This window comes from Centroberyx gerrardi, chromosome 9 (genome assembly GCF_048128805.1).
Source record: "Centroberyx gerrardi isolate f3 chromosome 9, fCenGer3.hap1.cur.20231027, whole genome shotgun sequence".
Taxonomy (NCBI): Eukaryota; Metazoa; Chordata; class Actinopteri; order Beryciformes; family Berycidae; genus Centroberyx; species Centroberyx gerrardi.
The window spans coordinates 10,285,974-10,299,908 of record NC_136005.1 but is presented as its reverse complement, the minus strand read 5'-3'; the positions used below and the strand labels follow the sequence as shown (position 1 = coordinate 10,299,908).

General features: G+C 43.6%; 1 protein-coding gene across 8 annotated transcripts in view; it reads left to right on the top strand.

Annotated features, from left to right (window-relative positions):
- Positions 1-137: 137 nt before the first annotated feature.
- The window catches only part of ap3d1 (adaptor related protein complex 3 subunit delta 1), a 30,982-nt gene continuing 17,184 nt past the window's right edge, over positions 138-13,935 (top strand). For all 8 annotated transcript variants that reach the window (XM_071920485.2, XM_071920483.2, XM_071920481.2 and 5 more), the window contains exons 1-15: positions 138-423; positions 3,550-3,645; positions 4,256-4,336; positions 4,835-4,915; positions 5,044-5,151; positions 5,314-5,443; positions 6,527-6,666; positions 7,053-7,126; positions 7,259-7,308; positions 7,879-7,928; positions 8,335-8,383; positions 10,978-11,123; positions 11,717-11,865; positions 12,060-12,290; positions 13,039-13,270. In XM_071920485.2, coding sequence (XP_071776586.1) covers positions 328-423; positions 3,550-3,645; positions 4,256-4,336; positions 4,835-4,915; positions 5,044-5,151; positions 5,314-5,443; positions 6,527-6,666; positions 7,053-7,126; positions 7,259-7,308; positions 7,879-7,928; positions 8,335-8,383; positions 10,978-11,123; positions 11,717-11,865; positions 12,060-12,290; positions 13,039-13,270 — 1,713 coding nt within the window. In that variant the 5' untranslated portion in view covers positions 138-327. The remainder of the gene's footprint in view (positions 424-3,549; positions 3,646-4,255; positions 4,337-4,834; positions 4,916-5,043; positions 5,152-5,313; positions 5,444-6,526; positions 6,667-7,052; positions 7,127-7,258; positions 7,309-7,878; positions 7,929-8,334; positions 8,384-10,977; positions 11,124-11,716; positions 11,866-12,059; positions 12,291-13,038; positions 13,271-13,935) is intronic.

The window sequence follows — 13,935 nt, the reverse complement described above, 5'->3', positions numbered from 1 at the left end:
TACTATTTCAATTATAAATAAAGTGGCAGCGGCCTTTAATTTCATTGATTCCCATATGAGAATCTCGCATAATACTCAAGTCAGCTGACTTTAGACGCCATTTTGTCAGCCATTTCCTACACTGATCCATTGCCAGCGTCTTTGCACAGCACAGGACGCCCGGTCTGGCCTCGCCTTCATCTGCCCGGGATTAGTAAACAGCAGCGGATCCTGCAAAGACGGTACCCGGGTGGATGAGAGACAGTCCAGCGGGTCGGTCAGCACCCACAAGACCCCTGCCAGGCGCTTGGTCCCCCAGGACAGAAGCGATACAAGTCACAGCCAGACATGGCTTTGAAGATTGTCAAAGGGAGCATCGATCGGATGTTCGATAAAAACCTTCAAGATTTAGTACGTGGCATTAGGAATCACAAGGAAGATGAGGTAAAACGATCAACTAACTGATGTTCTCACCTGGAACATTTTCACTGTCACATTCATCAATGTTTTGCACGTCAACACATACTGCTATTGCTGTAATCGCTACCGCTGACTAGCTAGCCAGCGTTAACGGCTAACGCTAGGTAAGTTAACGTAGGTTAGACTGGCCAGCTAACGTTAACGTTAGCTCATTGCTCGAGTCAGCTCAGTCATTCTGCTCGTTAGCTACTTGGGATAGTCTAGGCGTTTTCAATGGCTTGTGCAGCCAGCTGGATATTCACAGAAAGTGAGGGATGAATGCTCTTGTTAACTCTGTAGTGAAACATAGCTGTCAATTTTTAAGATAGCAAGGTGACGTTATACACCTTACGTTAACTAGCAATCCTGAGTCTCGTCTAGGTGACAGCCTGCTAACAGCACCAGCAAGTTAGAGGAAGCTAGCTTGCTAGATTATCACCGTTCACTAGGCGATTACTCATCCGGATAAAGGGGATCTCACTAGAAGGCACTGCTAACGCTACTAGCCTGGAGGACTACCTAATGTTAGCCAACTATCTAGCTCGTAGTGATTACATTCTGTGGACAAAATGGGCCTGGCCAAAGGCATCCGTGTTGGTCACTCATTTTCAGAGGGTCTTGAATCGAGTTCAGTCAGTGAAAGTTGTCGTTTATTGAGTTGATAAACGTCAGTTACTGAATGGATAATGTGATGCTCTCCCTCACAGAGAGGACACCGTGTGAAAGAGGCCGTAGTTAACGTTACTTAAACCTGTAGATCCGCTTCACTTCCTTGACCATAATTAAGCAAAGATCATCATCACTGACATGCTATCAAAATGGCAATCGATTTAGTAAGCCCGTAATTTCTTTTGTGATTGTTATAAAAGGGTGCTTTATAGAATTATCCAGGAGAGAAAACGAGTCAGCCAACAGCTCAGTTTGCACATCACATCAGTGATTGAAGGTGATGTCATCTCTATCAGAGATGGTAAAGCTCATCTCAGAATTAGAGCTGAGGGGGAGTGGGGGTGGGATGGGCCATTAGAGGGCACTGTTTGGGGAAGTAAAAGCACAGATATGTTTCCAATTCACTACTCGGCCTACTCTCACTTTGTGCTGATTTGAGGTTTGTGTTGACCTTGTTTATGCTATAATGATGCTCTTCCATGTAGTGAAGTAGGATGGGGGGGGGCAGGATTCCTGAGTTATAGGCGCACAGTGCAGTGGCGCTGTCTACACCTGTCACAATCTGCAAGTTAGGTGTGAAATTCAGAGTTACAGTGTCTGGCCTGAGGGCTTTATAGATGTGATCTTTTTTTCAACATGCCAGATTTGTCCTGTGTTTGCCATCTCATCAGGGAACCCGTTTACAAGCATGGGTGGCATGGACTCTCAGAAGCAGGCCCAATCAGCTGTATGCACACGTTTGGGATGTCATCTGTGTTTGTCCCTTCATGATTTTGGATATGGAAAATGACCACCCAGTTTAGCCGTTTCATCTGTACTGAGCCATCCATGCTTGATCTCTTGATTCAGCGTATGGACTGAGCCGTTCTCTATAGGTAACCCAACCTGGCCTACCTAGATAAGGTGTTGGTTGCCCTGCCAACAGCGGACAGTTTGCTGAAATATTAATACGGTGTGTGTGTATGTGTGTTTACTTTTTCCTGTCTAGCCCACAGTTTCGCATACACTCTCTCTATTTGTTTTTCATGTGTGTGCCGAGTCCTTGCACAGCTCATTCATTCACTCCCTCCCTCCCACGTCTTTGGAACAGCAGCCGTATCAAAAAAAGGTGTGAGGATGTTCTAAGTGTAGGCCTAATTTACATGAGATCCCAGATTGGCAATGGGAGTTTTAGAGCTACTTGTATTTGGCTTGTGTTAAATGAAACGGCCTAGCGCTAGTTGGCATTGACTCAGCTTTCCCCTTCTGTGCTTGGAAGGCCATAGACCTTGTATCCCTCCTTTGCTTCCCCTATAACTCCAGCTCAAACTGCTGTGCTGGCAGAAAGACCGTGTGTCTTGGCCCTGTGACAACTATGTCAGTTATTTCAATGGGATCTGAATTAGTCATTGAAGGAGAGTGTGATGAGGAAAGCACTATGTGTGTCTGGTGATACTGTGTCTCCCCATGCTTGCCCTCCAGACCTGCCAGCCTCCTTTTCTCCAGGAGCGGCAGAATGCAATCCCACCCCCCTCTACCTCCTCCTGTCACTGTGCTGTCTCATGACTGCAGACACATGACCAGCACGCACTCACACTCCACACAGCCATATGTGTACGTGTCCATTCTCCAAGGTTGCTCCTCTCAACAATGTTTGACTGATTGCTCCATCTAAAGGTCTAACTAAGCTTGTCCCCCACACTTGAATTAGTGTGCCATTATGTTTTCTCACTATTGCAGGGAAATGTTAAGGCGAATGAGTAATCTTGTCTATTGTGCCAGGGGTCAAAAGAGCAGCTATTTTTTGACTCATTCATTCAGGCCTAGTTCATTTACCAGACTCTTGAGCCTCCTGGACATATTAATTTATTGAAATGCTTTAGGCCGTAGTGCAGACCTCCAATTCAGATAATTTGACCTGTATTTGAAGTGGATGCAAGAGTTATTAAATTACCTGTGCCCTTTTACATACGTAATACAACCCGTATTTAGTATCTGTGTAATTGTAATGATACAGTGAAATCATTTGGTCATGATCTTGTTTAATATTTTTTGCTCTACAAACATGGCCAGTATTTGGTGTGAGGCCTAAGCTGTATGAACTAGTTTATTGAGTTAAAATCTTTTCCAACAGGGAATGACAACAATCTCATAGATAAGTGGTACCATTTCACACGCATCAGTATGACCACCAGGGCAGTAAACATTTTATGTCTAACAGGCCACAGCCACATCCCAAAATTCACCTGCCACTTTGACTTTTTTACTTGAGAATGGAATAGAGCCTCCAAATGATGGTTCGTCACCTGTCAAACTGTCCGGTGTAGTGGACGAACCTAGCAGCAGCAGCCAAAGATTTCCCAGCATGCGTCCGGTGGTCGGTAGTAATTTCCCACTCTGGATATCACTTCACCTCATCTGATCTGCTGTCTGTTGTTTGCCCTGTCCTCTGTCTGCCCCCAGGCCAAGTACATCTCCACCTGCATCGACGAGATCAAACAGGAGCTCAAGCAGGACAACATCGCTGTCAAGGCCAATGCAGTGTGCAAGCTCACCTACGTAAGATCTCTCGGCACCCTCCACTGATTCACTGACTCTTTCTGTCCGTCACTTCCACCCACTGCATAGACACTGATACACATACAGATACATATTCTCTACCTATGTCTCTCAGTATAAGCCCATCTGTGTCCCTGTGTATAGATACATACAGGCCATCTGGGTTCTTGGGGCCACAGCTAACTTGTTAATGATGCAACCAGTCTCTCTTTATGCCCATTAGCATTACAAAGTTATCCATTCTTACCACTTTACAGTCTGTTGACAGTCAAATGTGTTAAAAACAGATGTTAAGATATGATTCATGAGCTATTTAAAAATATGTGGTTTGGATGGGAACCTAAAGTGGTATACTTCACTTATGTTGTTTTTCCCCACTTTGCTGCACTCTGTGTATCTTAAGTCCCATCTCTGTTAAAAGAAAGCACCATTTCTATTTATAGCCAAGGCCTACATTTAGGTTTAGATGTCCTGTTGCGATTGGCATCTGTGCTCAGTTTGAAAGCTCTCAGCTCAATGCATTTAGTCTCTCTGTGGTCCACAGGGACTGCTCCACCTTTATTCACCCTGCCCTTTTCTCTTTCTCTCTCTCTCTCTTCTGTGTTTACAGCTTCAGATGCTGGGCTATGATGTCAGCTGGGCCGCTTTCAACATCGTTGAAGTCATGAGCTCCTCCAAGTTCACATACAAGGTGAGACTGGGAGACAGGAATATAATGAGAAGTCAAGGAAATACTGACTTAAGAACTCAGCCTAGTCGGAACTGATAGTGGTGATTTGGGTGCAAGTATAGGTTCAGGTTAGTGTAGCTGACTGATCAGTGTTGAGAGCGGTGGTGGAGGGGGGCATTCTGGGAAACCAGAACTTATTGTTGAGACATCTGGAAGTGTCTTGGGAAGGACACTCAAGGAAACATCTGTGATGGGAGGTGTCCAACCCTAATGACATACCAGCTCTCACCAACCGCCCTTTTCTCTAACATCTAAGCTAGGGTCGTACGTAGATACTCACCCAAAAATGGTACAAGCGATTGTCACAGCAGATCCTGTGTATAGGTAAAGGTCTATGAAATTAATACAGGTTGCTAAATTTGTGTAATAATAGCACTGTACAGTAATATGCGCTATGTAGTTACACCATTAAAATGCCACGTAATATCTAAATGTCTCTGGTTGCTGTTCTTCCTGCAGAGGATTGGCTACCTGGCTGCCTCGCAGTGCTTTCACGAGAGCACTGATGTCATCATGCTGACAACCAATCAGATTCGAAAGGTCAGTGATGCTCCTCTTCCTTGCACTCTGTGCCTGTGTGTCTCTGAAGATTATCTCCTCTGCCAACCCCTTCTCTCGCACACTCTTTTTTTTTTTTTCTCTCTCTCTTTTTCATTTGTCTCTCCCAGGATCTCAGCAGTCCCAACCAGTATGACACAGGTGTTGCCCTCACTGGCCTCTCCTGTTTTGTGACCCCTGACCTTGCTCGGGACCTGGCCAATGATATCATGACTCTGGTGAGTCCTTGAGAATATGTCAAGAGGTCTATCACCAACGACTTCTCCTTGTTTATTTTCTCTGGCTACAACTGAATAGTGGCACTGCTCTTCCTTCCCTTTTATAGACTATCTGAACACAACACTCTGTCTCAACTGTCTTTACCCCTTTTTCCGCTCTAGATGTCGCACACTAAACCCTACATCAGAAAGAAAGCGGTGTTGATCATGTACAAGGTGTTTCTGAAGTACCCAGAGTCTCTGCGCCCTGCTTTCCCCCGGCTCAAGGAGAAACTGGAGGATCCGGACCCAGGTATCGAGAAAGACACCGCATCCAGTCTGCTCATGTTGGAAGCTGGTGCCCCACATTTTACTGTAGTGAAAAACGTGTTTGCTAGTTTTGCCAGGGGTCTTGGCTGTGTCTCTTGGTTTGGGCCAGACGTGCTCGTTCCAGAGCGAGGAAGCTAAACCGTAGAGTCTGCTGGCGCCCGTGGGGACAGACATTCTCTGTCACCTGAACCCTATGAATTATTCAGCAGCTAAGGATATGAGAATAACGAAGGCTCATTTGTGATACTGCCAGGGCTGTCTGGCAATATCCAGCAGCCCACAGGACTATTTCTGCTGCGCCGACAAAAACACCTCGCAGGACATTTATCTGTTTTTATGGCATATTGCTCGGGCCGTACCTGTGCTGTGTCACTTATGTCAGTGAGCCTGTATTCACTGGTCCGAGACGGTGTAAAGCCTTTATCTGATAAAAGCTAGTTTCAGGTATTGTGAAAAGGATATGTCCACAGCGATATAAGGAAAAAACATTGTACTCTTTCAAATCTTAAAATGCACACCAGTCATGATGGGATATAACCTGACAGGCAAAAACAGAAATGGCTGCACAAATAGAAAAATACCAGGTTTTTGCCATATTATTCTTTGTATTTTTATAATTTTTCACTTATTTCATACTGCAATTATTTCACATCTTTCATATATTTTTATATCATACACTTTTTCTCTGCCCCAGTGTGTTCTGCTATTATTTTGCACAGCCTCATAATTCTGTAGTTCACTTTTTTTCATACTTTCATTCATTAATTTCTAATAAACACATTCTAGTGTTGAAATTGTCAGTTGCGATATGCGTTCCTGTTGCTGTTGCAACGTGCCACTCTCCCCACAGGGATCATTAAAGTTCATCTTCATTGTTTTTTTCTAGATATTTAAATTAATATGAAATATCTAAGTAAATGATATTTTTACATTGGCATTATAAGTGCAGAGCCACCTTTCTGTTTTTGGCTGAAAAAGCCTATCTTGGTTAGATTAATGTATTGCCTGTATCATGATGTGGATGTGCACAACCTGCTTCCTGTCTGATGTATTTTGTCCTCGTTAGGCGTCCAGTCAGCAGCAGTGAACGTTATCTGTGAGCTCGCCCGGAGGAATCCCAAGAACTACCTGTCTCTGGCCCCGCTCTTCTTCAAGCTCATGACCTCCTCCACTAATAACTGGGTTCTCATTAAGATCATCAAGCTGGTGAGTTAACAGGAAGAGGTGTGTGTGTCTGTGTGTGTGTGTGTGTGTGTCTGTGTGTGTGTGTGTGTCTGTGTCTGTGTGTGTACAACACATAACTCCTGGAATGCATTGTACATCATAAATTGATTACATATATATATATATATATATATATATATATATAACAGTGTAAGAGTATCCAAGGGATTTTTCCTTTTTTAAAAAGTTTTTTTTTTTCTGATCAAGGCCTATTTTGATTGATTGGTATCGGCTACATGATGCCTGATCAAATCCCGATCAATTTATTTATTTAAATTCTCCCTGTTAGATTCTCGCCAGTTAGATCAGAGACAAAAGTTGATCGGGACATCTCTAGTTTGTATGTGTCATGGCACTCTGTTTTACAGTTTGGCGCGCTCACACCACTGGAGCCACGGTTGGGGAAGAAGCTGATCGAACCTCTGACAAACCTAATCCACAGGTGAGATGGCCACAGAAACCCCTCTATGTTTAATCTCTACCACGGATGGTAAAGGTAGTCTGGTTTTATGTATATGTCAATAAATAATCTTCTCTATCTCTCCTCTCCTCACCTTGTCCTCCTCTCTCACAGTACCTCTGCCATGTCCCTGCTGTATGAATGTGTCAACACAGTGATTGCAGGTCAGTACTACTGTTCTGTGGGCAGCGTAGTGGCCTTGTTTAGCTCTGTGTGTGTACAGCATGGCACAAATACTGCCAGGGTTAGGGGTTCAACTCCCACTGGTGGCAAACCTACTGAAAATGGTACTGTAAGGCAGTTGATATAAAAGTGTCCTCAGAATGGTATATGCATGTTTAAGGCATATATTATTACTTTGCCTCCACACTCAGGTATAAGCACCCTCACCTCTCCTTCATTCAAGATATACAGTAGCACATTGGTACTGGCTCACTTACAAAAGCATCAGCGTTTCCTCTTTCCACTCATGCAAAATGCAAAACTCAGCATTTTGTCAGCACTGCTATAGAATAAACTTAAAATGCAGCCTCAACCCAATCCAACAGACTCGGTTAACTTGAAAATTGACCTTAAATGATCCTGGGGATTTGGGGTCGACATGTGCATCACCATGTGCACTTGTGTTGGACACAGATTTTGAGTAAATGCACATCTTGGATCTGTTTTGTTTTTTCTGCTTCTCACATTCAGATTCAGATCTAATTGAGTTTTTTTTTTGTCCCGCATTGCAGTGTTGATTTCCTTGTCCTCTGGGATGCCCAACCACAGTGCTAGTATTCAGGTAAGGCTCTGAGGTCCACTCCTCTTTACTGTGGTTAGATGTTGATTATAACCCTTTCCACTCCAGTTGAATCACAGTGCATGTTTTCATCAATTTCTGTTCACAAGTCTGTCTGTCCTAACACCTTTTCAATAGAGATACACCAACTGGTCAGACTCATAAAACTCTCTTTTCAGTTTCATTCCTTGTGACAATAATGTGTCTTGTCTTGTGTCAATAATGCATGAAATGGCCATTCCCCCCCCCTCAAAAATAGGATCCATTTCCCCCCACTTTTGTTTTCCTCATGTATGTTCTATGAAGTGTGCCAACATGACAAGACTGAAACTGGTGTGGAAAGGTTTACAGTGATGATAATGGCTTTTCCCCTTCTCCCTCTCCTCTATTTTTCTCTTCTTTCCCTCAGCTCTGTGTGCAGAAACTGCGAATCCTGATAGAAGACTCGGACCAGAACTGTGAGCCCTCTGTCAATGCCTGCAGTGTGTCATTCTCTCATTGTCTGCGTGTTTCTGAGTAGCGAACAGTCCACCCATTTAGACGGCAACAATGTAGACCCCCTGTCTCTGGATAACTCGAAAGTTATTACCTTGTCGCTCTCAATTTGGAAGCCTGTTTTGGAATACCACTGCACTTAAGTCGCATAGTTGCCATTGTTCTGCTACCATCAAGCGCAGAACTTGGTTTTACAGACACATTACATACTCCTCGGTGCATGGGCAGGTTGGTTTGTTCATGCTGTGCTGTTGGAGCTGAGGTTGATGCATCCTGCCATTCGAGTTATCTGGACCTCCCGTGCTTATTGTGGTGTGTGTAGAGTAGAATTAGTATTAGACCCTGTGGTGTGGCTAGAGCAGATTGTGGACCTGGGTTCTATGTTTTGTTTTCCTTGAGCGCTCCTCTTGGTGGCTCGTAAGATCACGCTTTAGGTTAAACACTTGCAAATGTACATTTATTAATGTATTTCAAGCCTGTGAAAGACCAGGTTTTCCCTGGTTCCCAGAGAGGCTTCAGTGGTAACGTCACCAGGATGGTGGGTTTTGTGTGGGAATAGTCTCACTAAGAACAAATAACAAACTTCAGGAACAAACATAAGGCTGTTGAAGCCCTTTTTAGAAGCTCTGAGCAAGGAATGGGCAGTGTTGGAGGCCCTTCCTTGTTTGCAAATATTTAATGCATGCAAAAGTCACAAAATATATAACATAATTCACATTTTCATTCAGGTGGCTGTTGGTGAACTGCCTTACCCATCAGTCATGCTTAATGCGTCAAATGTATTGCTCCAATCAAAGAGGAGGTTTGTGTGTTCTTTCCATCTATCCATTTACTTATGCCATGATTATGCATATGTAACTAAATGCTGCTTTACCCTGTTCTATGAAGGTCTCTGTGATTCTCTGATGATGAAACATTTCATCACTGAATCAAAATTGCAATGAAAGTTTATATTGCAATACTTCTGGAATTGCAAATACATTTTAGCAACAAGATCCTTGTGTAGAACCCTGCAGATGGTTTGCAGAAACATAAATGCGTTGCCTTTTTTTTTTAACACTTTATTTATCCACGGGAACAAAAAGAGCACATATGCTCTTTTTCAGCGACATCCTATTTTGCATTCATGCAGTTACACTCATTCCCATTTGGAAGCTGCCCAGTAGAACCAAAGACTTCTACTGTTGGGCCAATGAGCAGCTTCACTGCAGCAGTCGGGGGTCAAGTGCCTTGCTCCAGGGAACTTCAAGGAGGGGAGAGTGTTTCTCAGTCACTTTCCCCACCCAGACTTTCCCAGCTGAGCCAGAGATTTGAACCGGCAACAAGCCTGCTACTCTAACCTCGACACTCCCCCCTCCTTAGATTAAGTGCGATTGTGGCGTAAATGTTTTTAATAAGCAGGAAAAACCCTGGAAAGAAATACTCTATCGATTGCAGGCAGCAATTTAGGAAACGGTCCTTGAAATGTTTGCTTAGTACTTCTCACATTTCATCTCATGTTTTACGCCTTGCTCAGCGACACCAAGTTGTAGAGTGCTTAGCTTTCATCCACACCATTTCAGTGAACTGCTCCTATAGCGTATCTATAGTGGAGGCAGCCTGAGAGGTGGTGGCTGTTTGATTCTGCCTCCTACAGCTGCACTGAGGCTGTGTCCCTGGTCAAGTGTGCATTGTATTTGCTGCAGTGACCAGCCTCACCTCACCCCAAGGTCACTACCATACACACACTCACGTATTGATCCAGGAACCTAAGAGGCATTTGTCTCTGCCAGACTAGATAATCGAAAGGTTGACATGATTCAGCAGATTTGTGCATTTCAGTCGGTCCTTTGGGTAAGCGAGCAGGAAAAGCTTTCAAGGATAGAAATGGGTGGTGAAGAAAAACAAAACTTCCATGTCCGCGTGTGTGTGTTGTCCCATGTGTATGTGTTTGTGTGTTCTTTCCATCGTTCTGTGTTTGTTTTGTTTCTTTCCTTTGTGTTATTTAGTTTGTAGTGTAATTGATGTATGAAATGTTATCAGAATATCAAATGGAAGACTCTTGTTAGATTAAGTTAGCAATATTTTATACATTATTTTCTATATAGAACAGATAGGGCTTTTAGAGTGGCAATACTGTCAGTAAGGATGTGTAGTTTAAGATGAGAATTTAGAGAGGTCAGAGGGCAAAAGAAGCTCTTTGTACTGCAAAAACCTTGCATCTCCAAAGGTTCAGGAATTTAGGAAAAGCTCATTTGACCTGTTTCTCCGCTTTGAGTTTTTGACATTTACACTGAATTGTCAGTAGATTGGCTTCATCTTAGGGATATGATATGTTTTCTACACATAGGAGACTGTCAGTTATTTACAGTGAAATGAAAGGAGATTGGAGGTTTCTGCACAAGACTGAGCTTATGCAGATAGATGGGAGTTAAGTGGGAGTAAGTACAAACAAACCTAGTAGTTACTGCAGAGAATAATGTAAGATGGTATAAGATATAAGTAAACATACCTCTACCTGAGCCAAGAGTGCATGTATGTCTATTGCCAAAGACACTAAGGCCATGTTGTGTTATAGTGAAGTACCTGGGCCTGCTGGCCATGTCAAAGATCCTGAAGACCCATCCCAAGTCAGTGCAGTCCCACAAGGACCTCATCCTCCAGTGTTTGGATGACAAGGATGAATCCATCCGCCTGAGGGCCCTGGACCTGCTCTATGGCATGGTACAAAGCCAAGATTTTTACATCACTACTGTTATTTGTTGGCTAATGTTCAATTTAAGTGTTCTGGCTCAAACTCAAGTATTTTGGTGCCAAATTATCTTGTTTTCACTGGAAGTCAGTGGGGTGAAAATTGCTGGTGGCTGGTAGACAAAGCAACCAGCCACTGCTATAAAAATCACCAGCTGGTGGTATTCCCATCAAAGCAATGTATGACTGCGCGATTATAGCATTATTATTACTTGGCTAGATATTGTGATCATGATGATTAGTCTCCATGCTTTGAGGACCAGGATTAATTAATTGCTTATTAATACCGTTACTATTGACACCTACAGGTGTGATTCTAAGTGAAATAAAATTGAATTGTATGTTTCCATGTGGCCAAATTATACAATTATTAATTGTAGAAACAGAAAATGTGATATAAGATTATAAACAATCAGTTGTGCACCCTTAGTTCTAAAATAAGTTTGAGGAAATTCAGGCTTTTTTCTGTCAAGAGTGAATAAACACTCCTATTAGATTTCCATTCATTTATTTAAAATGGAACAAAATGTTGTACAAATTGTTGAACTGGTGTTTGCTGCCCCCAGGTATCCAAAAAGAACCTGATGGAGATTGTGAAGAAGCTGATGCTGCATGTGGACAAAGCAGAAGGGACCACCTACAGAGACGAACTGCTCACCAAGATCATCGACATCTGTAGCCAGAGCAACTACCAGTACATCACCAACTTTGAATGGTCAGTCCCTCAGCCAGTTACTCTTACATTGCCTTACATTGTTGTCAGACAGTTATTTCTATGCAATTGTCCCTGTTTTGTTTACAGAGTATATTATTGAAGTATTGATTGGGGTGCATTTGTGTTAATTTGTTTTATCTGGTGTTAATTTTCCACTACATATGTAACCATACACCTCCGTATCCGTTTTGCAGGTACATCAGTATCCTGGTGGAGCTGACCCGATTAGAAGGCACGCGGCACGGCCACCTCATCGCCTCTCAAATGCTGGATGTGGCCATCCGGGTCAAGGCCATCCGGGCCTTCGCTGTGGCCCAGATGGCCACTCTGCTGGACAACGCCCACCTGCTGACCGGCAACACGCAGCGCAACGGCATCTGTGAAGTGCTGTACGCCGCAGCCTGGATCTGTGGCGAGTTCTCAGAGTACGTAGATTTCTCCCATTGGAATGCACACACATTCACTCTTAGGAAAAGATATGTGCAACCAAGCAGTGAGCGCTCTCCCTCAGGCAGTATTTTCTGTCCTGTACACAGTCTGAGGGGAGAGATTGGCTGACCTATAGTAAAAATTTCATGAGTGTATTATGACAGTAATGAGATATCCCAAGGCTCTCAGCCCCCAGTTGTCCATAACAATGAATCCACAGGAAGATGATTGACAGCTTGGCTCAAACATCCTGTTTCCCACCTCTGTGTCGTCCTCCTGCCTTATCATCCAACTACATGTTGGCGAATGTGATTGACAGTTTACACAATTCTCTATATTCTTTATATACCCAGCAAGGTTAATCTGTCCTCTCCAAATTGGACTGAATGAAACTCATGTTGTCTTTGTACCACTCAAAGGAAACATGTGCACCACTGGAGTGCTATCTTAGCTGAGGATGACACATAAATGAAAGAAAATTCCTTCCCTTTGTGCTTCCAATTCCAATTTTAAATGTATCAGGGTTCCCACTAGTCAGAATTTCAGGAATATCATATAATTTTGAGACATGTATTCCACAAGGGGAAAGTCAGGGAATTTGATATAATTTTACAAATGGGTCAATTTATAGGAATAGGAATATACCGGTCCTACAAGGCCACACTGGGAGCCCTGTATCAATATTTTGATCCAGAACGGGTCTCAGTCAGACCTTTCTCTAAATCATCCTCCTCCCCTCCTTAGACACCTGGAGAACCCCATGCAGACGCTGGAGGCCATGCTGCGGCCCAAGGTGGCCACCCTGCCGGGCCACATCCAGGCGGTGTACGTGCAGAACGCAGCCAAGCTGTTTGCCACTGTGCTGAGGAGCCAGGAGGGGAACACGGACGGCACGGCCGCACAGGAAACCAGCCAGCTGATGATCGACAGGCTGCCGCTCTTTGTCCAGAGCGCCAACCTGGAGGTGCAGGAGAGGGTAAGACAGAGGAGGAGCAGCACTCACAAACATTTAGTGGATGATACATAGTCAGATAGTTTACTGTCCATATATCAACATGATTAGACACCCAGTCATGTCAAATCATGTAATAATATAGCTTGACTGCAATGTCTAAGGGTGCGATCACATCTACTGTTGGTTTGCTTTGGTCCGAACAGCAGTGGAAAAGTTACCTTTTGTTGCATTTTTGTATTTGGTTTGTTTAGGTTCACACTGCCCAATTACAAGCTTGTAAACCAAAATTGCATCGACCCACAAGTTGTGAGTTTATTGGACAGCGTTTTGGTAACCTGCCAGCCTGCGAGATGAGAGATTTTGGCAGCGGGGACGTCAAAACAAATCCCATTCCCCAGTCATTCCACAGTCCTTTGACTTTAGCTAAACATGGTGATCGCCATTGACCTTATCTGGTGTTCAGTTAAGAACACATGAAAAAATAGCTGAATATGAGCATCAGTTGAGACAGTTGCTTTGTCCTCAGTTAATTTTCTCATGCTAAGATTTTCAAGCATGAGTAACTGCTAGCTAACCGGATGCCAACATTTGTCAGTTTATAAAACCACATGTTTTGGCATCGTTTCCTGTAGTTGGCCCGGATTCCATCCCCACTTCTAAAGAACTGAACTACAGTTTGTTTGGAA